We start from the raw sequence: 25,342 nt of genomic DNA, 5'->3' as shown, positions 1-25,342 counted from the left end.
CTGTAACTTCTGATGCGCTAATCGCAGCGTATTGGGACTGCGCCCAATCGATTTCTCTCGCAAAATTACGTGTGATCAGTGCTACAATTAATTGATTCCAGCACTTTTCAAAATCGCGAAAATTCTCGCCAAAAATGGAAAGGGGTTAGCCTTACTTTTTTTTTTGGCAAAAAACTTTTGGTCTCAGATTCGATTTAAACGACCCTTATCTGACCAATCGGACCCTCCGGAACTCAGAAATCGCAGCGAAAAGAGCGTAGGACCAACAGGAGAGAAATGGCGAGCGAAAAAGCACCTGCTGAAAAATGTCGAAAACACAAGTTCTCGTTTTTTGGCTGTAACTTCTGATGCGCTAATCGCAGCGTATTGGGACTGCGCCCAATCGATTTCTCTCGCAAAATTACGTCCGATCAGTGCTACAATAATTGATTCCAGCACTTTTCAAAATCGCGAAAATTTTCGCCAAAAATGGAAAGGGGTTAGCCTTACTTTTTTTTTGGCAAAAAACTTTTGGTCCCACATTCGATTTAAACAACCCTTATCTGACCAATTGGACCCTCGGGAACTCAGAACTCGCAGCGAAAAGAGCGTAGGACCAACAGGAGAGAAATGGCGAGCGAAAAAGCACCTGCTGAAAAATGTCGAAAACACAGGTTCTCGTTTTTTGGCTGTAACTTCTGATGCGCTAATTGCAGCGTATTGGGACTGCGCCCAATCGATTTCTCTCGCAAAATTACGTCCGATCAGTGCTACAATCAAGGGAGCTTTCCAGTGTGACAGCCCCAAAAATCGCTGTTTTTCGCGATTTTTTTTTTCAAAGAAAAAATAGTCTAATCGGTCTGGTTTTTTTTTGTATATCAATTGGGTATTGAAGAATACAAAACAATTTTTTAAAGATCGATTTATTTAATAATTAATATCTATAAAAATGATGAAACAATTGTTGCAGAAAATGCACTTGGATGTGGTGTCCACGTTGGGGGTCACAATTTTGATCTGAAATAAAAAACACAAAAAGATTATTGATCGGTATATAATTGGCTTTCGTGCTATGGAGGCTTTTTTCTTTTTTTTTTTTTTTTTGCAAAAATGGCGCCGGTTTGAAAAAAAAGTATCGATTTTAGCATTTTTTTTGGCAGTTTTTTTTACAAAAAAATAGGAAGATGTCAAAAAAAAAAAGCTTCCATAGCACGATCAACAATGACGTTAAGAATATTGTGTAAAAAATTCAACTCGATAGCTTTAAAACTCTGCCCTCCAAGTTGGACACCGTTTTGAAAAATGCTGTTTCGAGAAAAACGCGTTCAAAGTTTCAAGTGAGGAAATTTTAGGTAAATCGTTTACTTACGGTCAATCAGCGATGCCAGGTCCATGCAATATCCCTTCTGCTTCTTCGAAAAGATCGTGCTCAATGGATTGTTCAGTCCGACGAGCTGTCCTCGCCTCTTTGCTATCCAGGGACGCCCGGCGGTTTGCTTGGGTGATGCGCGCATTCTTGTACTTAGCGGCGAAATCTGCGGCGCTCGGCCCTATCGTGCATCCCATCGTCTCCAAAATTTTTAAAATTGGGTCATAACCTTCATTGAAGGTGCACACAGCACACTGCGTAGCGATTTCTACTATCTACTTGCCGCAGAATACGTACTTTGGGTCTAGTTGCCACACACAGTGATTGATTGATGTTCAAGAATTTAGCACTCCAACCGCTTTTTTTTTCAAAATTGAGTGCGACAAAAAAATAAGTCGCGCGACTAATTTACGGCTAATTAACGCCAAATTATGCAATAGTCCGAATTCACATTTTCGACAATTGGCGAGCCAAGTTCATGTACGTGCAGGTAGGAACGAGACAATAGAAATAACGATCGCACGGGCAAACGGCCGACTTGGTAGCTGTAGCGCTCCGTTGCCTTCTTCCAAGAAATGCTGTACAGTAACCGGAAAAATCTGAATTTCGGCATGAAAATTTCACGGAATGTTCGGAAGAGTGTATACTATTCGATAAAGCAAAAAAAAAAATCGATTTTTTGAAAATTTCACACTGGAAAGCTCCCTTAATTGATTCCAGCACTTTTCAAAATCGCGAAAATTTTCGTCAAAAATGGAAAGGGGTTAGCCTTACTTTTTTTTTTGGCAAAAAACTTTTGGTCTCAGATTCGATTTAAACGACCCTTATCTGACCAATTGGACCCTCGGGAACTCAGAACTCGCAGCGAAAAGAGCGTAGGACCAACAGGAGAGAAATGGCAAGCGAAAAAGCACCTGCTGAAAAATGTCGAAAACACAGGTTCTCGTTTTTTGGCTGTAACTTCTGATGCGCTAATCGCAGCGTATTGGGACTGCGCCCAATCGATTTCTCTCGCAAAGTTACGTCCGATCAGTGCTACAATTAATTGATTCCAGCACTTTTCAAAATCGCGAGAATTTTCGCCAAAAATGGAAAGGGGTTAGCCTTACTTTTTTTTTTGGCAAAAAACTTTTGGTCTCAGATTCGATTTAAACGACCCTTATCTGACCAATCGGACCCTCCGGAACTCAGAAATCGCAGCGAAAAGAGCGTAGGACCAACAGGAGAGAAATGGCGAGCGAAAAAGCACCTGCTGAAAAATGTCGAAAACACAAGTTCTCGTTTTTTGGCTGTAACTTCTGATGCGCTAATCGCAGCGTATTGGGACTGCGCCCAATCGATTTCTCTCGCTTAGTTACGTCCGATCAGTGCTACAATTAATTGATCCCAGCACTTTTTAAAATCGCGAAAATTTTCGCCAGAAATGGAAAGGGGTTAGCCTTACTTTTTTTTTTTGGCAAAAAACTTTTGGTCTCAGATTCGATTTAAACGACCCTTATCTGACCAATTGGACCCTCGGAAACTCAGAAATCGCAGCGAAAAGAGCGTAGGACTAACAGGAGAGAAATGGCAAGCGAAAAAGCACCTGCTGAAAAATGTCGAAAACACAGGTTCTCGTTTTTTGGCTGTAACTTCTGATGCGCTAATCGCAGCGTATTGGGACTGCACCCAATCGATTTCTCTCGCAAAATTACGTCCGATTAGTGCTACAATTAATTGATTCCAGCATTTTTCAAAATCGCGAAAATTTTCGCCAAAAATGGAAAGGGGTTAGCCTTACTTTTTTTTTTGGCAATAAACTTTTGGTCTCAGATTCGATTTAAACGACCCTTATCTGACCAATCGGACCCTCCGGAACGCAGAAATCGCAGCGAAAAGAGCGTAGGACCAACATGAGAGAAATGGCGAGCGAAAAAGCACCTGCTGAAAAATGTGGAAAACTCTGCTTCTCGTTTTTCGGCTGTAACTTCCGATGCGTTGATCGCAGCGTATTGGGACCGCGCCCAATCGATTTTTTTCGCAAAATTACGTTGGAATAGTGCTACAATTAATTTATTCCAGCATTTTTTAAAATCGCGAAAATTTTCGCAAAAAATGCAAAAGGGTTAGCCTTACTATTTCTTCATTTTTTGAGGCGAAAATTTTTGGTCTCGGATTCGATTTAAATGACCCTTACCTGACCGAGTGGACCCTCAGGAACCCAGAAAACGCAGCGAAAAGAGCGTAGGACCAACAGGAGAGAAATGGCGAGCGAAAAAGCACCTGCTCAAAAATGTGGAAAACGCGGGTTCACGTTTTTCGGCTGTAACTTTTGATGCGTTGATCGCAGCGTATTGGTACTGCGCGCAGTCACTAGCTCTGAAAAAATCAATGATACGAGCATGGTCAAAAATCGGCTAAACTTCGACTGAAAAAACATCCAAAGGCCTTGCGTTTTGCGCAAATTTGGAAGGAATAATCTCTCTGTGTATAATGGAGCCAAAGGCACCTCATCCGAATAATTGGACTCTTTTGAATGTCAATAATCACATCAAGAATCAGCTCGTAAGATGAAGATCAGAGGTAATGCGGCCACATCTTTTGACGGGATGCTTTCATCAACTCATGACTGTGCTCCATCTCCACTATAACAGACGGAATATCACCATATACTCCAGGAACATATTCCTTCCCATCTTTTGCAAATAACAACCGGTTGCCACCTATGTTATGCAAAGAAGTTTGTATTTCAAAGTGCCAGATTGCCGGCAACTAATAATATTTTCTTCTGAACCGCCTTATTATTTACACCTTCTCTTCCCCTTTCTTTGCAGCGCCTATTCACTGGCAACTTTCGACATTCATATCATGCTGAGCAACGTTGTGTTACGTGTTGTATTAATGTACGTCGATGGTGTGGTCAGGTAGTGTCGCACATTCGCGGTTCTGTTCCTTGCTGGAAGCAGGTGGAAGCAGCTGGGAAGAAACCCATTAATGAATGCTGCTAATCTTGTTACGCACGGTCCCTATTCTTCTTTGCAACAAATTGATGTCATGATAACAGTTGCAAGAAATGGCATCATTTAATGATCTAAACAAGCATTGTAAGGACGCCGAACGAAATGTTGCTGTAAGTAGGACGTTGTCACTACAGATCTATACTGTAGTCACTATCATTACGAAATCTACGGTACAGGTTATTTAGTTTATTTGATTGGAGCGTACTCAATATTTCTACAAGGATACTGGTATAAAGCCCTCATAGTTATTTCCAACTTGAGGAATATGCCGTCCCTATATTGTGTGAGTTAACCTCACACTTGGATTGTTGTCTCCCTCTGTACTTACTCATGTAAATGTATTTTGCTACGATACAACTAATGTAGAGTATTGAATAGTTGATAGGAGATTGTCAACGCCCTCTTATTTTACGTATTCTACAGAAGCTCCAATCTGTGTTCCAAGGGCAAGACATTGTGAAGAATCCATTGTATATTCATGTGACACATCAAATCCTACTTTCAGTCCCAACAATTTAATACATTGACAGTTTTTTTCTTTCCTTTACAGAATACGGAAAATAACAAAGCGGATTTAGAATCTCGATTTGAATGTCCTATTTGCCTGACCTGGTTACGCGACCCAGTACTAACTTCATGTGGTCATAAGTTTTGTGCCCAATGCATTAATATGTGGCTGCGGTAAGTATAGTCTCATTGAAAAAACTTTTTTGTCAGTAGATATCACTGCTTCCTCAGAATTACCACTACAGATGACTTATTGACTCCAAAAAATGAGCAAATTCAAATAGTTTTCTGTACTGTGGTGAATTCTGTTTCCTATAGGAAAAAAGGTACGTGCTGTCCTGTGGATAGTCAACCGTTACAGCCGGAGAGTGATTTATTCCCAGATCTCTTCACACGACGAGAAATATCCCAACAACGAGCACATTGTCCCTACCAAAAATTTGGATGTGCCATCGAATTATCGCCCATTGACATAGACAGTCATATGAATAAATGTGACTTTAGAAGACAAGTTGGTGAACATGTTTCATGTCCATTTAAATCCATTGGATGCTCTGATATTATTATTTCGGAAGAAGAACTGAAAACGCATTTGGAACATTCAACAAGTTCACATCTCACTGTAAGTGCAATACTCAAGACATTGCATTTATCAACATTTCATAACGCTACCAAATGATTAAACAACTAGGAAATTTTGCAGTTAGTGGCGAAGGTCATTCCAAAATTAACCTCCTTGGAACAAACTGGTTCAAGTACCAGAGCCATGGAATACAAATGGTGGGACCCACCCCCAAAAAAAAATTTGCTCTCAACCCAAGATGAGCCATGTCCAGATTGGCAGGAATTAGTCAAGTAAATTCACTTGTGAATTGATAACCACAATTCATCATCACGAATCAAATGATATAAATTACTATTGCTTTCTACGGAAAATCAACTACACTTTACAGACGGTTTTTTTCTGCACAGAACACTCTACGAGAGGATCGTAGTCTTGGAGCAGCAGAACCGTGAGCTCACCATAAGTCTTTCTAATCAGCAAAATCATCTATCTTCCATCCGGACTTCAGTACGATATAATGACGAAGAGATGATTCTGCGCTATTGCAACGGTCTTTATATTTGGAAGCTTGACTCGTTTAGAGAGAAACTTGAGATCATGATAACTGATTCTCTAAAAATGTTTTACAGTCCTGGATTCTATACATCTCCTAATGGTTACAAAATTTGTGCTAGGATAAATGTATCTTCTAAAGATCCTCGCTACTTGTCTCTCTTAATTCACATGATGCATTCGGAAAATGATGATGCATTAGACTGGCCGTTTAATGGGTCGATTAGTTTTGTACTAGTTCATCCCGTGGATTCCGAACGTAATATACGAGATACTACATTCTCCAAACCTGAACTAGAGGCATTTAAAAAACCGACTTGTGAATTGAACAAGCGAAGTTTCGGGTATACGGAATTTGTTTTAATCAAGGATTTAGTTGAATTTTTACGAGAAGACAGTATGATTATGAGAGTGGAAGTTAAACCAATTTAGATATTCCTCAACAGAATTTATTGAAATTTACGTAATTTCCATATAACCCACAGTACGGCTAAGTAAACCCCAAAACAGGTTGAACTGGTATCCGTTATAATATCAGTTTTTTACTCCAAAGGACTATGTCCAGTTCAGATACAATTTACCAAGCAATTATCACGATGCAAGTCGAAATAGCCGACGCTTCTGCCGCAATGCAAAGGACCTTAGCATGGCGTTGAGTTACCGGCTTGTCAATTCAAGGCTCTGTCCAGGCTACCGATAATTTTATTGTCCAGCCTTATACACGACATGTACATGTAAGGAAGAAGAATGTTCCGCCCATTTGAATCTTTCAAAAAATAATATTACACAATTACATCTCCTTGTACTAGTTTATTAAATTATAGTAAAGTATTGCGAATGTTATTAGAATAAATAATTTATGAAAATTCACACGCAAGTCTTTCCTCCTACCTCTAATAAATACTATGCAATTTTTATAATTATCATTGTTCACGTAGTAAATTTTAGTTGTAAATGTGGGCTTCTAACTTAGAATATCCGATATTTTTCAAACACTTCACGCGTTTCTCAGAACCTGAAAAAATGGCAAAGACTATGTTTTTCCCCTTAATTCCATTTATGAACAATCAACAAAATTGAATGTGTTGCTGATGGCTTCAGTTTCTCATCTAAGTATATGATTCAAATAAACACAGATGTCTGGCGATAGAATCTACCGCACTAGCTGTACGAATGGGGAATTCCATGCTCTAAAATTATTCAACAGTGTTTCTGTCACGTAAAACTGTCTGTGAGAAGATCAAAAGCAAAATCCAAGATTGGAAGGTGTGCAGCCTAATCATAACGGCGTGGAATTCTCCATGTATTAAATTTAGCATATTATTATAATATCCACATGGAATTGGATAAATGGTATAAAGACCAAAAATGACCGCTGAAATTTTAGTACTATTATTTAAGGTATTGCATGTAATTCAATTATAAGTAATAACTAAAGCAATGAATGAAACATTCTTAATGTGTTGAATACCTCTAAGGATACAACTAGCGTAGTCTACCTTGAGATCATTTTGGATTTGTATCTCAACATTTATATTGATCCGATCTGTACGAATACACTTTTTCTTTTGATACTTGATTATCTGGTACTCTTCGCAAAAAGATCCTCTACGCCACAAATCTGCCTTATGTTTTTAATTTAAAGAGAATAGGCAGTCACTATAAAAGTGAAAAATACAATATCTGTTATAAATTGTCTGTAAGATAGACTCTGGTAAGTTTCATGCCGCCGTATACACTAGATGCCACAACCGTTGTTAACTATACGCCATTTTGGAGGGTGGCTAGATACTTGTTATATTTTTGCTCCCGAGCCTGTTGAATCCTCTGCAACTTTTTTAACTGACCCTTACTGATTTCTTTTCCGTCAATGTCGTGAGTTGGTAGTCCCTGAAAATCATTTGAAATTCTAGTATGTAATACCTATCACGATTTTACGTGATGGATTCATTCTGCTTCCACCTATAATGCGTCTAATATTCGTAATTGTTACCTTATCATTGAATTGAGAGTATTTTCCTTTTTCAAGCTTGAACATGTCACTCGGTGGTATTATATTTTTGGCGCGTTTTGCTGCTGCCAGAGCTTGGGCTTCTGCTTTTCTTCTTTCTTCTTCTGCAGCTTTTTCAGCTTTCAGTAGTCTTTTAGCCTCTTTTTCTTTGAGTAAAGTTTCCCTGTCAACCAACTTCACAATACTAGCTTTGCCTTCGTGATCTTCCAATCTTACACCAACATTTGGTAGAATCTCATCTCGCAATCGATCACATTCTTCAAGAATATTGGTAGCCTTCAAAGTTCTCGCTTGAGATCTTACGCTTCCTCGGAAATCCGCAAAAATCTCCAAGTATGGCATTACTTTTTCCTCAATCTGAGTAGACGTAAATGATAAACATCAGGGGAATTTCTCTTCAAGCAATGATACAATATTAATGGCAAACTGAGCGTGGATGTATAAGAACAAAATGAGAGCCGTTCTTTTCAAATGGAATCAGTTGTTTCAAACACGAGTATTGTATAGAAATTGCTTCATTACATACTTACGTTATTACTTTCGTTATTATCGCAAGTAAGAGGAAACCCAATGTTGGCATGTTGGAAATTAGGAATTGCACCAAAAACAGAAAGTATTTTTGTGATGTACACGGCAATGTCGCGAAGCAATAAGTTATTCAAACCTGTACTATCCCTCATGTAGATGTTGCTGTGTGCAACAATATCCCTCAAAGCATCCAGTACCGATCTAGTGTCAATGTTGTCTGTAAAATTATTAGAACATTATTATAACTCATGCATTTCTTGAACATTAATAAACATGACAACTTACCACAAAGAGCGGCATGTACAGAATCCTTTGTAGTGCAAAACTTGTTATAAAGTTCTAGTTCAGCCTTGTTCCACTTACTAAAAGTATTCAAAGTCGTATTATTGCTCATGTGCCTAGTCCTATTTTTAACATTGAGAAAGAATTCCTACAAAGAAAAAGAGTAGATGTGAAAATTGGTATACATCTGAAGAGAAATGAAATTCTAAAATCCAAATTTGTGCATTTAAGAATATACTTACATTCAAAAACTTTTCATATTGGATAGCCATTTCCATCGTATTATCGCTATAATCTAACGTATCCTTCCAAGAATGCAGAAGAAATGCTAGCCGGAGCTGCCTTGCTGTATATTTTTTCAAAGCGTCTTGAATGGTCACAAAGTTTTTCAAGGATTTCGACATCTTGCATCCTGATATTGTCAAATGACCGGAGTGCAAAAAATATCTCACCCAGTGTGAATTATCAAAATATGCTTCAGCTTGTGCCAACTCGTTATCATGATGTGGAAACTTTAAATCCACCCCACCCGTATGAATATCTAGACTTTCCCCACAGATCGCAGAAGCCATAACTGAACATTCTATGTGCCATCCAGGCCGACCCTTACCCCACGGGCTGTTCCACCAAGGTTCGCCTGCCTTTGAGCATTTCCAGAGAGCAAAATCTGTTGGCGATCGTTTTTCAGAGAGACGATCTTCAGAAATGCACAAGTCACCTACAAGGAGAGATATAAAACTTTGTATATCTATGATGAATTTGCTCATTCATTTGTTGTCTGAAATTTAATAGCCATGGTAAATGATGCAGTGATTTTTAGTAGTTGGGAAGTGGGTGGGGAAGGAGGGCCCGCCTTACTTCTTCCCTCTCCGCCCCCTTACCCCCATCAGCTCTTGGTGCTGGTGGAACTAGGTCCGTCACTTCGTCTTATATTCATTTCAAGGTTTCGTGCACTGAAATCTACTCCTGAGACGTCCAAAATGGATGTGTGGATGATGAATGCTCATGTTAGTTCAGATTGCCAACTCCTGAAGTGCCTGGAACGTCGAGATGAAGACGAGAAGAAGCGTTTGACCTAGTCGCACCAGCGCCAAGGGGGGCAGAAAAGGAGGAAGTAAAGTGGGCCTTCCTCCCCCTGTCACTCCCCAATTCCTAAACATCACTATGCATGATTCATTCATATTCGATACACTCATGTTATATGCATTAAAAATACCTTGAAAACTAGACGAGTTGGTCATATTAAATCTTATATTACAAGCATTCTTATTACTTTGAGAGGCTGAAATAAGGCTTAACAGCTTTAAGTCGCGGTTAAGGAAATTACGAAAAATTATCAAATAATGTTTGTCAATGTTGCATCATATTACATGTTTGGGGAATTATAACTCTTTATCTATGTGCCTGAAGTCAATCAGATTATGGACATGGACAGACAATGAATATAGCTTATCAACTGAAATGTAATGATAAAAATTACATTCAATTTTATTCACCGGTGTTGGTTAAGCGACTTTAAATTGTGTATCATTTTGTAATGCTGTCAATTAGATGCAAAAATCATCACTACTTCTGAAATTTCTCTCTACAATACTGGTATACAGTTGAGAATCATCATTCACACGTTCAATCCACATACACAAAAGTCAAAGGTAACTGTAATAATTGTGATCACCTTCTCCTTCTTGCAAACTGTTGGCATCTCCATAAGCCTCGGGAACAAGTTTGGCATAATGATGATTATCCCGTTTATCAAAGCCACTCACATCAAAGTAAACAGAACCATTACTTTCGTATGCAAGATTATTAGCAATGATTTTTTTGATATAATCTATAATTTCAGGAATGTATTCACTAACTCTGGTCAGCACATTCGGTCGCAACACCTGGAAAATGTGCGATTTTTTAAGAGCGCTAGAATTATAATTAGAACTGCTTCTTTCCATTAATGTTAATATGTATCAAGGCTTACATTAAGGGCATCCATATCTTTGTGATACTCTGTCTCCCAGTACTGCGGAAGCTTGCTAAAGATGGAATTTTCAGTAACTGTAGATCCCTTTTCTCTATCAAGCCATTCAGCAAGAGGATCCCTGGCTTGGTTCAGTAAGGCCTGCAAAATCAATTCCGATATTCCATCTGGTTAGATCCCTGAATAGTCAGCTCCATTTGATTGATGTAAAATTTACTCAATTTTTAATTAAAATGAATAAAAGTGTGAGGAATAATATCTTCCCTTACATTCTGGGACTCTTTCAACTTGACTTGGTCATTTTCTTTAACAGCCTTTTCAAGATCTTCCACTGCCATGGTAATTTTCTTCAGCATTGTTTCCATCATACGGGTCTTGTCGGGATCAGAGGTAGACCTGACTGTACCTTCAAATGCCGTCATCACCTTCTTCGCGTCATCCAGTACTTTGTCGAGATTGTGGTTTTCTTTGATGTACTCTTCGTACAAGTGGTTTTGTCTTGCTCTTTTTATAATTTTGTCATCAATATCGGTGATATTCATCACGTACAAGACATCATAGCCAAAGTAGTCGGAGAGTACACGTCGCAATATATCAAAAGATATATAAGACCTGAACATATGAAATTCAACATATTTGTTGGGAAAGCTTAAACCTGTTAATAGTTATTGATATTTGATAACACAATCTCTGACACTAACATTCTGTAAGCATATCAAATGTGAGCGAACAAAACAAAGATAAAATGTTTTTATTAACATTGCCCAATAATAATGCTGTTGATTGGAAGCTTCTTGTCTCAAAATATGTATGATCAACTTCTTTAACGACAGCAGAAATTTTTTTTCAATTAATGAAAATGAACAAAATGTAATAAACCAAGACCTCATTTTATTATCCTGCTAATACATGGTACTAATGAAATATTGGAAGAAAATTCAAGGGGAAGATGCATTCTAAATAAACAATAAGTATACCTAGCGTGGCCCATATGTGAAGCGTCGTACACCGTTGGACCACAACTGTACCAGTAAACTCTATTCCCATTTTGAGGTATGAATTCCTCTTTTTGTCGAGTTAGACTATTGAAAAGTTTCAGAGTCAGACGAGATTTGGTATCTGGTGGACTCCATGACGGTTGCGAACGCTTGTTGTTAGACATATCGAAAGCCTGTTTGGAACGTATTATTTATAGAAAATAACGATCATTTGCGGTCAAATATTTTCAATTAAGAGAACAATTCAAGTGTTGAAATAAAACAAACCTGGTTTAGCAATGAAAGGTATTATATGTAAAAACAAATCTCAACTCACCGAAAAGACGAAACAAGAGATGAAGAATCGAATTTAAATAGTTCGTTAATTAGGAGTATAAATAAAGACCGCCCTGGTCTCAGCTCTGACTCACGCCTTAAAACGTCATTTACGACACAGGTAAAAATTCTCAAGTAACCGTGGCTCGTGCAGTATGTACCAGCATTTCCTTCCTCTCCCTCTTAATGACCAACCGAGTGAAATTAGACCCGAGTTTTATTTCCGTTCGTCAGGATGACCACCCCGACACTGAGCACGTGAAACTGACAGCTGTCAAATGCGACCCGCAACATCCACATACTTATTTATGATGCAGTGATATTAGCGCAAAAGTGATCTAGAGTCAGTATTGTTTGCTCATCTTTTGAATTTATTCCCAAATTTTCGATCAAACGTGTACGGCGTCTACGATCAGTCATTGATCACTGAACCCCAATCGTTGGATTACGTGTCACCCGAATGTTTTTCTCACGTTTCTTAGCCTGGTCGGGCTGCCAGTGAGCAATCACCAAAGCATAGTGAGCGAGACCTTTTCGACGTGTTCGCTGCACGGAAACGTGGTTCGCAACATCTCAAAATGCAGGTTCCAGCGGTATTTATGGATTTGCCCTTAGAGGACCAAGTAAGAAGATGTCATAATCATTTCCCGAGCTCTATTCCTTCGAATTAAGCTTAAATTTTGGCAACGTTACATATTAAAAAACTTATTCTGAAATTCTGTAATTCACTGACGGGCGTTTAGGCTTAGGTTAGGTTTACGTTCGTATGGACTTTCATTATTCAATCATTAACCAATCTTTCACTGTAACAGGCACAAGAATTAAGGGTATATTTCAAGAGTTTGGGCGCTGAAATAAGTGAGGAGAAATCACCGAGAGGAATCGAAGATGATTTGCATAAAATCATTGGCGTCTGCGACGCCTGTTTCAAGGAGGGAAATGAAACTGAGATTGAGACAATTCTAAACGATATAGTCTCCATCATGGTTCTGGTGAGTTGTCTGTGCGAATATCAAATCGCACCTTGACATTTGGATAACTTGTTCCAACGAATTTTCTTGCATTATTCCTTTACAGATTCCTATTGAACGTGCTGAAAATTTAATATTGGCATTCTGTGAAAAGTTGACAAAAGCTCCAGGTCAAAAACTAGGAGTTGTCTGTCTAAAGGCGTAAGCATTTTTAAAATTTGTTCCTTGGATATAAAATTAATCCTGTACATAACAAACCATGAAATCTAAAATCTAAACCTATCAAAAAAGTTCGCATTGTAATTATACCAGCCTTTGAATAAATTAATTAATTAACTAGATAAATAATAAAGAATTTCGTGACTGAAACATTTAACGACTGACTGAAATTGCATGCTTCGTTATAGGCTCTGGCTCCTGTTTCAATCCTTGGATGAAAAATCGCCCATGAGATATCATGTTTACTACCACCTGGTACAAATTTCACGCAATGTGGATCAAGTCAAAGCTGTGTATGGCGGAGTGGATCAACTGAAGGCACAATTTGCTCCGTGTCCACCATCCAATGAACAAATGCAGAAATTATATCGCCTCTTGCACGAAGTGTTACTCAGTTGTAAACAAAGGTAAAGAAACTGAAAAGCTAAAAATAATTAAAAGTCTTTCAATTATTCTAAAAACGTAATTCGTTAATTTTATACCACTGTTTCCGTACAGTAATTCATTTTTTGAACGATACCTTTCAGTGAACAAGCAGCTGCAGTGATGGTTGCCCTACTAGGTACATATACCGCTGAAAGTGCATCTGCTCCCAGAGAAGATGCCCAGCGTTGTATTTTGGCTGCGCTTGCCGACCCGAATACTTTCCTGCTGGATCCGCTGCTGGCTCTGAAACCTGTGAGATTTTTAGAAGGAGAGCTCATTCATGATTTACTTCTAGTTTTCGTCCAAGAAAAATTACCCGCATATCTTCAGTTTTACAAAAATCATAAAGAATTCGTCGAGCATATACTAGGTGTGTTATATGTACAAATTGAAATAGATTTACCAAGTTTCCAATATTTTCAGAAATCTTTAGAAAAATAACAAGCGATTCGCATTTTTTAAAAATTCACGTTATGCAGGATTGAACCACGAGCAGAACATTAAAAAGATGCGATTACTGACATTTATGCAGCTTGCTGAAACAAATCCTGAAATGTCATTCGACACTATTCAATCTGAACTGCAAATCGAGGAGAATGAAGTAGAAAGCTTTATAATCGATGGTAAGAGTTTCATGAATATTTAGATTGTTCAAATCCTTATCCCAAATCATATTACACACGCCTGATTTCTTATGCATGGGTATTTACGAAATGGGAAATATCAAATGAACCAGTACTGGCTCAGCAAAATCTAAATTGCTGTTGAGTTATCGAGTTGTTCAACAGAAACTATATTGGCGCACTAAGATAATCATCGTACAAATTACTGCGAACTACTCGTCTTATATCTTTGCTATCTGAGATCATTACTCAAGTTTTGACTTTTATAGTTTTGAAAACCAAACTGGTTCGAGCTCGAATGGATCAAGCTGGCCACAAAGTGCTCGTATCAAGCACAATGCATCGAACATTCGGCCGTGCTCAATGGACCCAACTAAGGGACCTATTGGCGGCATGGAAAACCAATCTTTCTGCAGTTCAGGAAGGCATGAAAACTGTTGCGGCAGCTCAAATCGAACTTGCGGCAAAAACAAAATGATCCGAATAGTAGCAAATACATTTCATTTCGATCCAGCTCACGATGACATATGGAAGTATATTTTACGTTCAATCACACATGAAACACTTTTACAACTTAAGTATCGCTGTGATTACTGTATTCCATTTTGACCGATAGTGGGCAATTATGTAAACCATTTAAATTTGATTTATTCCTCATATTATTATAAAGAACTCAGTTACTCCAAACCATGTTACACAGATGTAATGAATGCAGTAGCTCCATTTTTTAACATTAAAAAACAAAATTATTGGAATACAAACCCAATTTCTATCAAAATACGTTCCATTAGCGTTCCATAACCAGTTACTCTGCTGTCATTAACTGATGCAACTGTTTTCCAGTGCGAAATATGGCGTAAATATACATACAACCAATTACCTTTGAATAAAAATCATCAACGTAACACTAAAACTGGGGTAATGTAATGTTCGTATATCCTTCTTAATATGATAAACCTTTTATACGGCACTTGATATAAGATTTCTCATTGCACATACATTAATTATTAGCCGCCTCCTAATAGTAGAGCAAGTAATATTCATCAAGACATTTATGATATCATCTGTAGTACCACTCGTCGGCATAATGGTAAAAACTTTACTGTCGACATAAGTTTCTCACAAATTCCTTAGTAGCTGTCTTTCAGGATTCATTTTAGAACACAATATTACATTTTCATTCACAAATATGGATTTGTAATTTTAAAAAGATATATTGAAAAACTAGTACCGAGTACTTGTAATGCAAAGAATTTGATGGGGTGTCCCCAAACAAAATGTATTTAGTAATATTGGGAACATCACTGAAAAACAATAACTTAGAGTCGAGTAGAAAATGAGAAATGATAACGTTTATGATTAAGTAGCTTACAAAATTAATGAAATTCTCTGGGGTCTGTACACAAAATCGCGATCGGTATTCAATTTTATAATGACTGGTACAGTATAAAATTCAAGCTCTCTTTTTGTCCTTGGTATTCTTACAAGGAAGTGTCAGTTATATTATTCTCCAGAACAATGTATTTCGTAACTTTATCCTCTGATTAAATAATCCGAAACTCACTCTAGCAGTTTGTCACTTTTGTCACGGAGGATAAAATTACACAATTAGTCCGCCCCTGGTCGCAGTCATTTTAATAAATAAAAAATCAAATCCATAAGTGGAAGGGTGAGTATCTGTATCTGTTTGTATATGTCCGCGTGTATGCATGTCTGTATCATTCGAAAAACGTAATTGAGACATGGACAGAATAGAAGCCTGAACTCAAGAAGTAATGGTTTACATCTAAACAGCTGCACGTCCATGTAAGACTACACGTCACATTTATGATAGTATCGATAATGCATCCACTTGGTTACTAAGAACAATTTACGTGTAAGAAATTAAAGTCATCAGAATTCTCTGCAAGGCCATATCAACATCGCAGATATACTCTTAGATTGTGATAATTTATAAAATATCGCGTAAAAAGGTACGTACTTGTTTACAATTTATTACAATAAAAATATGATGATAAAATAATAGGACAATAAAAAAATATGATGATACGCGGCATTATGCGAATAAGCGAGCTTCGTCATACAATGCTTATGGACACACTGATTACTTTGCCAGTTGGCAAGCAGGGACAAAAAAAGAAAAGAATCTGATAATTCGAACTCGTAAGCCTCCACAAGGAAAATTAATAATTCAAAATTACCTTATTAATCGATAAGTCATGTACTAAACTCATACCTACCTATGATTATAAGTATATTTATGCAAAATGTATGGAATACTAAGTGAACGCGAGTTGATCATGTTCAGGATCACTTTCGATATGCCATTCTTAAAAATTTAATCAGTTCCAATGGCCTGCTACCTATTCTCAAAATATAAGTATACAACTTCAATTTCTATACATGCATACATACATAGTATGTAACGCGTGTAAACATTTTTCTGCTTCGTAATTTAATTTTGAGTATTTCTTTTACTATTTTCGCAAGTGCATTGTATACACACACGCACAATATTCTCTAATTTCTTTTCCTGGATTTATACACCTAATCCGTAGAAAACAACATTCTTGAACTAAACAAAATTTCTCATTTACTACAAAACATGCGAAAATATTCCAAAACTATTCACTCAAACTTTTTATCTTTAATTTTTCGACTCATTTTCAGTTGTGGGTGAAATTCTTCAATAATTCTATGGTTAAACAATAGTTGACAAATATTTTATACTAAATAATGGGTCGATGTGATTAGAATACAGTACAGATTTGTACATATACCAGGTTAGATCTGAGTAGAAAATCGTGGACGTGGCAAATCACCAAAGACTGTATCTCCATGAACACTTTTTGCCAAAGCCTTCATCGATGCACGAATATTATGTGGATCGTGTGGATCCCTCGATAGCTGTTGAAAATACACATATATTGTCGTTACTTTTCTTAATTTACCGTGTGAAGTATTCCTGCAATCACGGTAGACATTGATCATCAGTGACACTACTGCAAAAATAGTAAATCGTTGTCTTACATACCTGATCGTCTCCTTGATCATGCTGAATTTGACGGGTGAAGGAGGGAAATACAGGAACACTGACTGGCAAGGATTTGGCCAGGGTTGGATGGCCGCTTCTCTGTCCTCGCGGAATATGGATACCTTCGTCATGGCCGGAATCTAAAAATGTGAAATATTTCATGAGATATCTTTGCAATAATTGTGATTACTCTTATACAAACACTATTGCCAAAAGACGGGACGATATTATAACTGTGTAAGAGTAAAAATCTCATAAATTGACTACATACGTTCTTGTATCAATTTAAATTACCATCAGTGTCAGACTCTTCTTCAGATTGTTGAGCTTGTTCTGCGGGTACGGAGTCATCCATGCCTTCAATTGTAAACAATGCCTCAGTGTCGTAACTACTGGGTTCCTTGCAATACAGTCTCAACGATGCTTTCTTGTCAGCTCCACTCCTCTGTAATGGAAAAAGAAAGATAAAAACTACGATAAACCATAGGAGAATTAGTCAACTAGTTCATTTAAAATTAACCATTTAAATTCTTGTGGAGGACTCTTATCAACTACCTATTTACATTATTCGAAATTTCATTTTCACCCACTCCAATAAACTGCTCGCCTCAACACCCCAATCGATTTTGACAATCCTCCAAAAGTGCAAAACTCCATGTGACTTACAAGTAATTGAGTAAACGTTAAAAGTAAAATTCATTCATCCTATACACACTAGGTGAAGGTTAGCAGGATGTTTTGTTGCTGCCTGGTGTCTGATGTTAGGTCCGCCAACGATCTTTGTATCACTCGCCACTGTGTGAGGTCTAGTATTCTGTGCATTAGACATTGGTTGAGCTATATTTGGTTGGATCGTGTCAGAAATAGCATGAGATATTTCCATGGTTGCGGGTTTTTCTGTTTCTTTTTGGTTGCAAATTAGGCTGTAAAAACATTATGTAGATAGTATCATGTGCTTGCCGATTGTGAGTAAAAAGAGTGATATACTTCTATCTTGGTGCAAATTATAAAAAAAAATTACGATTAACTGGAACTTAGCTTACCCAACGAGCAACCTGTGCTCCATATGTGCATGTTCTCTGTACTGCTCTAAAAGTTGATACTGTTCAGCGGAAAAAGCTCGAACTCTTTCTTCAGTTGCAGCAGCTTCCCTCTGCACAGCTGTTTCAAGCTGTTGTTGCAAACCGCCAAGAGCCGATTGTAGATTACTTGGAAGCTGCGACACTGAATGACAGAAGAACGAAGAACAGTGCCAATGATTTAATGTATCGAATACTACTAATATGCTCTTAATCTTCCCATGGTTTGATACAAGAATAAGGATACCGTGATTGCATCAAAATAGTTTCAACTATCTAGCATGTTGACAACCGTAAAGAAATATGTCTGCAAGAGGAGCAATATTATCACTGTTTTTCTTCCAATTGGATAAAATGACACACTACATTTCTTTCTCTCACATACACAAACTGTTAAAATATATAACGTAATAAGATGTAATAACAAATAGCAATACTCATTGCTAAGAAATATCACCTGAAAACTTATTAGGTGGTTGCAGAAAATCTACGGTGTCTATGTTACTATTGTCAATCATTATCCTAAATATAGAACTGAAGTTAGGACTCGCTGTTAGTCTAGCTATTTCATCAGCACTTTTCTGGAACAAAAAAAAAAAAAATTATAAACAGTTTCATAAATTTTTCAATTGACTTTGTTTTTTAGAAAAATATTGGTAATTTGCAACATTGAAGATAAATTATTGACAAAATCGAATATAAAGAGTAATAGCTTTACTTGAAGTTTCAAAGAACTGAGTTCGGTCAAAAAGTTAAGTTTATACTAATACTGAAGTTCATTAACGAACCGATATAGGTCAAGGTTGGTATTTAGTTTCAAAATTACTGTCACGTACTCCTGAAAAGTTGACCAAGTAACATTTATCCACTAAAAACTCATTATTGGCAATCAGCAATATCAACTACTTCAGCTTTTAATCAATCTTCTATAATATTTTTCAATCAATCAAATCCTTAGGTTCAATAATAAATTATTTTACACTTAAAAAAAAGTGAGCTGTGCCAAAAATACAATGAACGGTGTTTACTACGTTATAAAGTACCGATACAAATTTATAGTCCGATAGACAGTCATGTTTTATTATGGAAAAAGTACAAGATAGTGCTTTGACCATTTTTATCTCAAGTCCCGCAGTATAATTAAAAAATTTATTAGTTGGATTGCATAATTTAAACTCATGTTAGCAGTTCAATATTTTTCTAAGTCTAATCGATATGTATCAATATTCCTGCCTCATTAAGTATTATATATCGACAGATAACAAAATGAGCACATTAATATGAGCTCAAACAATCAACTTTTTTTTTCACACATTTGTAAATACTTTTGCTTCATACTGTATCTTAATGAAGTATATCATACAACATATACATGCATCTATTTTCGTAACGTCACGAATAATAATCGATACTAATTGATTCCCTTGTTAGGTAATTGGAGTTTTGAAGAAATCCAAGCTGTCAGAAATTCCAGTGAAAGATGACTATGACATTGAATACCGCTAACATTGTTTTAATTTTGTAAATCCATGGATGATAAAACATAGAAACGTAATTTAATTGAAAATACTACTTGCAAAGTATTCGCAAATATTGTTAATTTGGTGAATACCTGCCATATCTTGGAACGGATACAATCACTCTGTTTTTCTTGACTTTCAATCACTGTCGCTGAAGGCATTGATATTCGGGAACAATAACTAGCCTTGAACTCAACTCTGGAATACTTACAAGGACATTGGTATTTATCAAAACTAGTGCTGCACCCCGTTCTCTGTGGACTGCGTGAGTATTCATTGAACAATTGATACATCGGTGAACAGCCCAGGCTCCAATATTTCGAACTTCTACCAAACCAGGTAATTCCTTTGTAATACCTTCCAATTCTCCAACAGTCGCAACATTCTGTCGAAGCATAAACCAATTACTTAATCATCCATCCAATTGTCTGTCATATCCATCTCTTGTGGAATTAACCTATGTCAAACGTGTATCGTGCAACTGTGTTTGTAGTAAATAGAAAATGGTGATGTATGTACCTAGTCGGTGTTTAAATATTTTTGAAGATGTATTTCAGAACAATTTGCAACCACTCAAACGTATCAGAGAAATACGTTGCAATTGTCTTTGATGGATTCGGCTCGATGCAGGTATTTACAAAATGCAAGGTAAAAATGGTAAAAAGGCGAGATTTCGAAAAGGCAATGAATAAATATTGGTAAACAGTTAAAAAAATAGTTTGTACCGTTATTGAACAACTTATTTCATACGATGTAGCTTACGTGGTAGATAAGTCTGTACTGATTCACATGTATGTCATTCTAAATACATCTGCCAAGCTTCATCGCTTTGTTCCGAAAAGTGTGTTTTCGAAATTAGGATAAAAATTTTGTTCAGGGTCAGATTGACGCTAGTTCACAAGTTGTGGTAAAGAAAATATTTACCGATCGAATGAATTAGATGTAGACGACGTGACGCGTGAGAAGAGGAATCGTGGAAACGAGTTGAATTAATTCGGTTAAGATAGTTAAGGTCGTTAGCAGCAAGTTTCATTGACAATGAAGTGTATAACGTTTACCTCTTGGAAGAAGGGATCAGCGAGTTCGGTAGCGGTCAGTTCGTAATCTTCAATTTTAACCCTTTCCAGTTCGTTGCCCCTCGCCTTGATTGACACGTTTAGGCATTTGCATGCGAGGTGCATATTGAGATGATTGTATAAAAATGAAATATGAACGTAACGAGGCGCACCGTGGGACGCGATTATATCTAAGAGAAAGAAGACAGAAGCCAATCGCTCAGCTGTGGCTATGTTGCTACACACAGATTTATCTTCTTCTTTCAGGAATTAATCGGCTCTCTTCAACACGATTCTTACTTATTGTTAATACGATTAGTACTTGAACAAATTACATTGACATTTCACGATAGTCGGACAGAAGAATTCTTCTGTTATCGAACCGATTGTTGTATAATAAATAAATCTTATACGCCAAAGAACAGCGTATATTTACAAATACTCTTGAATTGTTCGGGACGTGCGCTCACTAAAAATAAACACTGATTTATGAACGCTCTACGTGATCCCACCAGATCCCACCATCCCACATTATTATATCCCACCGCCGTTCCACACCGAGACAAAAACATACTATCGAATCAAGTGGTCATCCGAAAATGACAAATCTGATAGTTTCGAACATTTGTTTATGCGTGCCGATGACGCTGTTCGTTACTCGGGAAATAGGCTGCTATAAATACGAGACACAGAATTCTTTCAATGTTTTCAATCAGGATAATGTTTGAAGAATAAGTGTCGCGCTTGACTCGAATAGTTATACACTAGTTTCCAATTCCGCCTGGAGGGTACTTCAAACTTGGATACATCGTACGATCTATATGTATTGCTACAGCGTTTCAACGAATTTTAATAACAAACCATTAGTACAGCGTGATGTATAATATCCAGGAAAATAATACGTCAGTGAAAGCATGTTTTTACCGCAATATTCTACGACACTTATTCCTTTTTGCTTTTCAATCACGTACAACACGACAATTTGTAAACATTGAGAATTTTTGCAGTTCGTTCCACGAAACTCACCGCAATTAGTACTTAGGCTGCGATATTTAACACGAATAAATAATATATTTTCATGTATTAATAACGAAAATTGTTCTGAATACTAATGATTTTTGATCAATTGAAAAATGAAATGAATAATTGTCATACGACAAATAGCTAACAAAGAATACTACAGCTGGCCACAGCTAAAAAGTTTTATTCCTCTCACCACATTGCAACAAATAAAATTAAATGCTTCATATATATAATGATAGTAATAACAAGATCAAGAATAACATTGATAACATGATATACATTTAAATCCCTCCCATAAAAATTAAAACCTAAATAACGGAATTGGCGGCTGAATTAAGGTAAAATTGATCAGAGCATGGTAAGGAGTAATAAAAGGCGCGCCAGGCCCTTCGAATTATAAATAGAACTGATCACTTGGTGATTGTTTCGATTCCAATACACGGGCATTCATTCCGAAACGAATAATTGATCTTTTTTTTTAAAAAGTTCGTTAAACCTTATGGAAGCGTATCTGAAAATAGATTGGTTCGTTATTGTCTCCACTTACGTTGAAATTTGATACTGCCTGTACGACCAGGTGTCAAATCTATTTACCTGATAAGATTGATAAGATTTATTTAAATGAACGTTAGATATCGAATTTCAACTCACTCTAAAAAATCAAAGCCAATGAGCGAATGTTCACTTTGTATAAGAGACCAGCAGCCCCAAAAAAAGTGGCTCAAAAGTAAGAATTTATTAACATGGATGTACAATTTTTTTATTTCATTTTCTGTAACATCTGGAGTGCCATTGTATTCCTCAAGATACAACCTAAGCCAATCTCTCTGCAGAGTCTCATCTGGATACAATGAGTAATCTGGTACATCGAGACCTGTAAAGATATATAAATCCCTAAAAATTAATCAATATCTCAAAAAATGGAAAAATCGTTTCTATCGTTACTAAGGCTGCAATCTATTCAGATTCTCACAATAACCATCATTGAGATTGAAACTCACCAACGAATTCAGCAAAGTGGTTAGCAATATCATAGGCTTGATAGTTATAAGCGGAATACTCATAATCTATAAATGTGACGGTATTTTCCTTCGCATTGTGAAGTACATTGCCTAATAAGAGATCATTATGTGCAAATACGACGACATTGTCAAGTTTTGAAAGCTCGTTCTTCAACAATTGGTATTGCTTTTCTAGTTCCGTGTAGGGTTGTATTATCCGTCTGAATCTGAAAATATAGACAGTGGCAATATCTTCATCTTTCCAGTCGGAAAAGATCTTAAATGAGCTCGAATTGCTTACTTTGCCTGCTTCTCTTTGTTGGAGAACGACTTGGGCATAATACGCATGAACTTTTCAATTTTATCCCATATGAACGGCTCTGTACTTATCTCCGGATGAGTGGGATTGAGCTTATGCATCTCAGCCAATCTTTTGGCCACCAACTTATAAATGGGCGGGCTGCGGACGCTGTCAACAGTAAGAGTATCCCCTGGAAGGAATTCATAGGCAAGTCCGTTGTTGAAAGTAGCATACAAGCAATGAGTGTAGCCCGCTGCATGCATCAGCTGAAATATGCAACATTCGACGCTGTTCAACGGCACACAACACCATTAAAATGTGGAGTACGTAAATACGTCTCTGAAAGTTCATACCAGATTATTTGTAAATTATTCTAGGATGGAGCTCAAGCTAGTCGACAGAGTTACTTGCCAAACACACTGATGTTAAACGAAATCAAGAAATGCAGCCCAAAATTCAAAGTTTTATCAAATCTCATAAAGAGCTAATACTTTCAAAGTATGTATCATCGCCGTGAAACGCTGTAGGGCACTGTTTTACTTAATGGAAGTTTCAATTCACAATTGCATGCATAATAGGATAATTGTAATTTTACTTATCAAACTTGCCGTCACTGTAACTCATTGCATAGTTAAATCCTTCATCTTACCCGAATATTTCTAGTTTCAGCTGTGCGGTCGATGAACAGATCTGTTTTGTAGCCATAGACCCGTATCAAAACCATCTCATCGTAGCGGTCTTTACACCAGACACCAACGAGCTTGTTAGATATCCCATTTGTGAAGAGCTGAGGAACACTTTGCTATTATATGCGCATTTCAATGCATCCCTCAAAATCGGGGAGTATTATCTAAATTATGATTGACACGCTATTTTGCAATTACACAATAAACTATGAGCTATGCCAATATACCGTATACATCAAATGCTGGATAAATGTTACACAGTACACTCACTCAAGTATTACCTTGAATTGATAATCGTCAATGGACCACGCGGGTCGGAGAAGTTTGACAATTTCTGCTGCACCTTCATTTAATTTATCTCCATCAATGACGATGTCGAAGTGAGGTTCCTTGTGAACTTCTGCCATGACTTAATAACTCTGGCGCACAAATGTTTGGAATTTTTCAAGAAGAAACGTCATGCGCCATAATCAGTTCTACAATTACACAAGAAATCTCAGAGTGTCAAACATTACCGTTTTCACACTTGAGATTGTTTCTTTCCTCACATACAATGGTTGAGAATTTCTGAATTATCATTGTTTATAAAGCGTGACGCAGTTTACAAATGATAAACAATTCCAACCAGCTCAGGAATGAAACCAACTCTAATTTAATATTCGTGATGCCGGGTGAGGTACAGAAGCAAGACTCTGGCAAACAAATACACTTGTATAAATTGGAAAGCTCTACTGTATTACGTTATATCAAAAAGATAAGTATAGATTTAGGGCAATCAAACAGTCAACAGAGACGCATTCGTATTTATTTCTGTCTCAGATAATATATGAATTGCTAACAAAGTTCAAGTGATATTAGTATGCTGCTTCACCACATCAATGACTGAATTTTCAAATTATTTTTCTGTTTCATTGCTTACTTGTTTCACAATGAAGATTTGTTTCGCCTTTATGTCCGTATAATCAGTAGAATTTTGCAGTAGGCATAAAAAATTTAGCAATGATACGTGCATATTGTAAGAATTACGCGACGCGTTTATCGATTACCTCGAGGTGTTGCGGATCGCGCAGTTGCTCATCCTTTGGGACAATCCGTAGTCATTACGCAGTTTTGTCAATGATATTGTTTGTGATAGTGATGATACCACATCCGACCACCTGTCTGACTTCATTCTCTTACATCACAGCTGTCGTATAATTCGTCATGTAAACTCATATGGCGTAGCTATTTCACAATTGGAATGTTTCGAATGTATCGTAAACAATACACGACTTCAAGGCAATTCTTGCTGCAGATTCTTTTTGTTTGTCGTAAAAATTTTCCACCA

At 37.0% G+C, this 25,342-nt stretch overlaps 5 protein-coding genes across 13 annotated transcripts; 2 read left to right on the top strand and 3 right to left on the bottom strand.

Moving 5' to 3' along the window:
- Nucleotides 1–3,755: 3,755 nt before the first annotated feature.
- Nucleotides 3,756–7,558, top strand: LOC124220832 (TNF-receptor-associated factor 6). 3 transcript variants are annotated; one of them, XM_046630151.2, is made up of 6 exons: nt 3,756–4,067; nt 4,162–4,457; nt 4,898–5,028; nt 5,173–5,476; nt 5,546–5,709; nt 5,827–7,558. In XM_046630151.2, the coding sequence occupies exons 2-6, from the start codon at nt 4,401–4,403 to the stop codon at nt 6,401–6,403; spliced, it is 1,233 nt and encodes a 410-aa protein (XP_046486107.1). In that variant the 5' UTR covers nt 3,756–4,067; nt 4,162–4,400; the 3' UTR covers nt 6,404–7,558. The 3 variants fall into 3 exon arrangements, with proteins under 3 accessions (XP_046486107.1, XP_046486108.1, XP_046486109.1); XM_046630152.2 differs by having other exon boundaries at nt 3,760–4,067; nt 5,558–5,709; XM_046630153.2 differs by lacking the exons at nt 3,756–4,067; nt 4,162–4,457 and adding an exon at nt 4,541–4,630.
- On the bottom strand, nt 6,767–12,519 carry CysRS (cysteine--tRNA ligase, cytoplasmic). 2 transcript variants are annotated; one of them, XM_069137529.1, is made up of 10 exons: nt 12,173–12,519; nt 11,742–11,935; nt 11,034–11,376; nt 10,765–10,905; nt 10,468–10,678; nt 9,035–9,510; nt 8,796–8,940; nt 8,513–8,727; nt 7,965–8,339; nt 6,767–7,861 (listed from the first exon to the last, which is right to left on the bottom strand). In XM_069137529.1, the coding sequence occupies exons 2-10, from the start codon at nt 11,924–11,926 to the stop codon at nt 7,733–7,735; spliced, it is 2,220 nt and encodes a 739-aa protein (XP_068993630.1). In that variant the 5' UTR covers nt 11,927–11,935; nt 12,173–12,519; the 3' UTR covers nt 6,767–7,732. The 2 variants fall into 2 exon arrangements, with proteins under 2 accessions (XP_068993630.1, XP_046486105.1); XM_046630149.2 differs by having other exon boundaries at nt 12,079–12,518.
- A 26-nt stretch (nt 12,520–12,545) lies between these two features.
- Nucleotides 12,546–16,034, top strand: eIF3m (eukaryotic translation initiation factor 3 subunit M). Its single transcript, XM_046630157.2, has 7 exons — nt 12,546–12,700; nt 12,890–13,069; nt 13,155–13,249; nt 13,456–13,674; nt 13,795–14,063; nt 14,173–14,316; nt 14,586–16,034. The coding sequence occupies exons 1-7, from the start codon at nt 12,656–12,658 to the stop codon at nt 14,792–14,794; spliced, it is 1,161 nt and encodes a 386-aa protein (XP_046486113.1). The 5' UTR covers nt 12,546–12,655; the 3' UTR covers nt 14,795–16,034.
- Nucleotides 16,035–16,943: 909 nt separating this feature from the next.
- On the bottom strand, nt 16,944–21,558 carry PRAS40 (Proline-rich Akt substrate 40 kDa). Of its 2 annotated transcripts, none has more exons than XM_046630155.2 (8): nt 21,008–21,558; nt 20,161–20,334; nt 18,887–19,010; nt 18,394–18,574; nt 18,066–18,273; nt 17,645–17,795; nt 17,351–17,490; nt 16,944–17,223 (listed from the first exon to the last, which is right to left on the bottom strand). In XM_046630155.2, the coding sequence occupies exons 1-8, from the start codon at nt 21,128–21,130 to the stop codon at nt 17,101–17,103; spliced, it is 1,224 nt and encodes a 407-aa protein (XP_046486111.1). In that variant the 5' UTR covers nt 21,131–21,558; the 3' UTR covers nt 16,944–17,100. The 2 variants fall into 2 exon arrangements, with proteins under 2 accessions (XP_046486111.1, XP_046486112.1); XM_046630156.2 differs by lacking the exon at nt 21,008–21,558 and adding an exon at nt 20,469–20,958.
- A 634-nt stretch (nt 21,559–22,192) lies between these two features.
- Nucleotides 22,193–25,199, bottom strand: eas (ethanolamine kinase 1). 5 transcript variants are annotated; one of them, XM_046631436.1, is made up of 7 exons: nt 25,062–25,199; nt 24,297–24,491; nt 23,979–24,116; nt 23,330–23,595; nt 23,029–23,255; nt 22,679–22,901; nt 22,193–22,538 (listed from the first exon to the last, which is right to left on the bottom strand). In XM_046631436.1, the coding sequence occupies exons 2-7, from the start codon at nt 24,420–24,422 to the stop codon at nt 22,475–22,477; spliced, it is 1,044 nt and encodes a 347-aa protein (XP_046487392.1). In that variant the 5' UTR covers nt 24,423–24,491; nt 25,062–25,199; the 3' UTR covers nt 22,193–22,474. The 5 variants fall into 5 exon arrangements, with proteins under 5 accessions (XP_046487392.1, XP_046487398.1, XP_046487393.1 ...); XM_046631442.1 differs by having other exon boundaries at nt 24,297–24,434; nt 25,062–25,175; XM_046631437.2 differs by having other exon boundaries at nt 24,297–24,707; nt 24,935–25,095.
- Between the last annotated feature and the right edge of the window lie 143 nt (nt 25,200–25,342).

Source organism: Neodiprion pinetum, chromosome 6 (assembly GCF_021155775.2).
Source record: "Neodiprion pinetum isolate iyNeoPine1 chromosome 6, iyNeoPine1.2, whole genome shotgun sequence".
Lineage (NCBI taxonomy): Eukaryota > Metazoa > Arthropoda > Insecta > Hymenoptera > Diprionidae > Neodiprion > Neodiprion pinetum.
Note: the sequence above shows the minus strand (reverse complement) of the source record. Positions and strands in the feature narration are given on the sequence as shown.